Here is a 3434-nt window from a genome sequence, read left to right on the forward strand (position 1 = left end):
CAGACAAATGTGTGAAACTGCATCAATCAACAAGGCCAAATCTACGTGAAAAACGAGCTGACATCAAATTAGTTCTTAAAAATAGTTTAACACAGTAATATATTATTTATATCGTGTTTTAGGATGACGGGACATTCAGAAAGTAGGCCTGCACGTCTGAGCATGCGCGCTCCCTCTGACGTCACACGCAGGCCCGTTGTGCGTGGCGGCGCGTGCCCTCCTTTCCCGAGCCAATCCTGTTTGAGATAAACACAATGTTGCGTCATTGTTATTGTGGCTGTTGAAGCTCCAGCTGCTCGCGGACGTTTCGCCACCATTTCGCCTCGCATCCAGGTCTGAAACCCTCTAAAAACCGTATCAGAGGAATGTCGCTGCAGAGGGACGTTTCGTCTGACGAGAGTTTGCAAGGTAAAGTTGAGACGAAAATAGCGAAAAAATGAAAAAAATAAAATAAAAATCCCAAAAAACAAACATTAAATAAATAAGCTAACGTAACCGTGTCAAAAGGTAAGAGCGGAGGTTAAACAGCTTGGTTAAATTTTAACGACACATATGAAAACAGTTTTAGGCCTTAGTTGTAAAATTACACTTTTTAAAGCTACAAATATCGATTTATTTACTCAGAATTGCTAAATACAAAGGCAGACAAGTTAACGAGCCCGTCTTGTTATTGTTCTACCATTAGCACGTCTTTCTATTCGACCTACGTCACAAATAGCCCCAGGTCAGGATGACAACAGGCATTCCTGTGTGTGTTTATTTTAAGGCTCCTGGGTTGAGTTGCATTTCAGCGGGAATGGCTCCCAGGGTCCAAGTCATCGAGGAAGCCAGGAGCAAATCCCCACGTCCAACCAGGAGGTCGACGTGGAGAAAATGCTGCTGGAAGCACAACACGAGTCCGGCAGAAATAGCTCCAAGGGGAGCTCTCAGTGCAACAGGTTCGTGTGGAGGGGAACAAAAACAAAAAAACAGAAAGAGGAAGAACAGTGCTTGTCAGCATTTGTTGTGTAACAGCCTGTTCTCCAAGAAATTGTACAGGCTTATGTGTTTTCTCATCAACAGCCCGCTGAGATCACAGACTCCCCTTCTTCTGTGGAGAGGCTCAGAGGGAAACAGCTCGCAGGTACGCGGCGTTGAACCCGTTCGCACCTGGGTTTTCATAATATATAGCTCGCTGACAACACTTTTGACATGTCCCAGCAGGAAAGGCAACGGTGATCACAGCATTCCGCCGTGGAAAAAGCTCTGCTTTTATGCCTTTGAGCTTACGTCATGACAACAGGCATGATGTCATTGATATTTATCGCCTGCCGCCCAAAGGCAGATTAATACGGTGCTTTTTGTTCTTGTATCACTCTGTTACCAAAATATCTCATGAATAACTGGACACATTTTGTTGAAACTTGTAGAAATTAATCTTGGGATCCAGATAGGTGGCTAATTATTTTTTGGAGTCAACCCAATTCAAGATGGCTGCCTCAGTCAGTTTTACTAATCTTGACCTACATTTTAGTGTGATAGTAGCTGAGACTGATCCCCAGCAGACCTTTTAAGAACTAACACATTGCACAGGATATATGTTTAGATCCTGGTGTGAACCACGTCTGTCTGTTAGCAAAATATCTCGTAAACCATTGTTTGGATCAATGGATGTAGAGCCAATTACCCTTTGGAGTCAGCCCAATTAAGGATGGCTGCTACAGCTAATTGACATTAGTCAACACAAACAGGGATAGAACTCAGTCCAGTTTACAGATATTGAGCTAAAATCTGATGTGGTAGTTGCTGAGACTCACTCCCAGCACGTACTCTGAGCACGACATCTAGCAACGTCACATGAAACTGTGCAAAACGTTATTTTTAGGGTTTAACCAAAACGGGTGCATCGCTGTCTTTTCTCGACATAAGAGGATCTCAGGCTAAAACTCTCTTTCTTGAAAGGCAGTGGGTGATATGCATTCCTCCTTCTGTGATGCGAAAATATCCATCTTGATAATTCTTCAAGTAGTGTTTTACAGCAGAATGTTTTGACTGTGCTTAATTATCAAAACAACCTGTCTTTTTTTTTTTTTCAGTCTGACGAAGACTTCCAAGAGAGGAGACGGGAAGTCGAAAACCTGATGAAGAAAAATGCTGACTGGATCTGGGACTGGTCCAGCCGACCTGAGAACAGTCCACCAAAGTAAAGAGTTGTTTTAGTTAACACTATTATTTCAATGTTTAGGGCAGAGTCAATAGTGTGAAGGCACGCCGCCAACGAGACGTATAGTCGAATTGGACAGCTTACATTTTCTCCACGCATGGTGTTCATTTACAGACTCTCGAATGGCGTCCGTGTGAGCGGAAGCGTTAGCATGACATTAAACTGGAGCTCACTGATCTATTTAATCTATTCGAAAGGAGTGAAATATTAATGTGCTCCTCTGCAGGGAGTTCCTGCTGAAGTACCCCAAGCGCTCGGCCTCTCTCAGCATAAGAAACACCAGCGTCATGAAGAAGGGAGGCATCCTCTCCGCCGATTTTCTGAAGCTTTTCCTTCCCTCGTTAATCATTTCTCACATACTCGCCGTCGGCTTAGGGTAAGCAACTGGATCTCATTCCTAATCATGGGAATATTCTGGATTCTCCAAAACAAAAAGAATATATATATATAATATTTGACTGTGTACAGTTATTGTACTTTTACGTGAAGTTATTTCCCACACAGATGATTTTTGTTCTTATCAAAGATCTAAGCTGTTATTTATTATCATCAGTGATCCAAACACAATATGAAATAACTTATTTTCCATTCATTTATGAGACATTGTATACATTTTTTGTGTTAAACAAAACAAACAAAAAAAAACCCTTCTATACATATTTTTCTTTATTAAAAAAAAAATTTGGAGAACAGCATTAGTGAAGCAGTTCACCGTTGTGATCAAGTGATTTATTGGGTGGTTTTTGAAAACTTAGCCTTTTTTTTTCCCAAGTCCAATATTTCATATGGAATAGGTAAAGGCAAACAAAATTACAGATTCTTTTTTCTTTTAATCAGAGAGACTACTTAAGTGGGATACCACTACAAAAGTGGTATCCCAGTAGAATGCTATTTCAAAAATAACTGCTGAATTCAAGGAGAGCTAAAAAGAGTTGTTGCTGTCATATTACTTGGTTATATATTTGTTTTCTTTCTTTTCAGGATATATATTGGAAAACGCCTAACATCCCATCACATCTGCTAAAGAGGGTGGTGTCGGCGGTGTAAAACCAGCTCGGCGAGCCTTAAACCGGGACCTTGTGAAGACTGAGGGAGTTGTGGCGTGCAGTTTTTTTGTCCGAGTGCCCCACGCCAGCAGGGAGAGCTGCAGACCCTCTCGCTGCTGTGTTGTCGCCTCTGAACACGAACCGTGACCAACCCCACCGCTCCTCGCCGTAGCCCCCCCCCCCCC

General features: G+C 42.3%; 1 protein-coding gene across 1 annotated transcript; it reads left to right on the forward strand.

Annotated features, from left to right (window-relative positions):
- Positions 1 to 242: 242 nt before the first annotated feature.
- bnip4 (BCL2 interacting protein 4) lies at positions 243 to 3247 on the forward strand. The gene is made up of 6 exons (XM_017431208.3): positions 243 to 408; positions 767 to 938; positions 1063 to 1123; positions 2076 to 2182; positions 2430 to 2579; positions 3185 to 3247. The coding sequence occupies exons 1-6, from the start codon at positions 366 to 368 to the stop codon at positions 3225 to 3227; spliced, it is 576 nt and encodes a 191-aa protein (XP_017286697.1). The 5' UTR covers positions 243 to 365; the 3' UTR covers positions 3228 to 3247.
- Positions 3248 to 3434: the final 187 nt, after the last annotated feature.

This window comes from Kryptolebias marmoratus, linkage group LG22, assembly GCF_001649575.2.
Source record: "Kryptolebias marmoratus isolate JLee-2015 linkage group LG22, ASM164957v2, whole genome shotgun sequence".
Classification (NCBI taxonomy): Eukaryota; Metazoa; Chordata; class Actinopteri; order Cyprinodontiformes; family Rivulidae; genus Kryptolebias; species Kryptolebias marmoratus.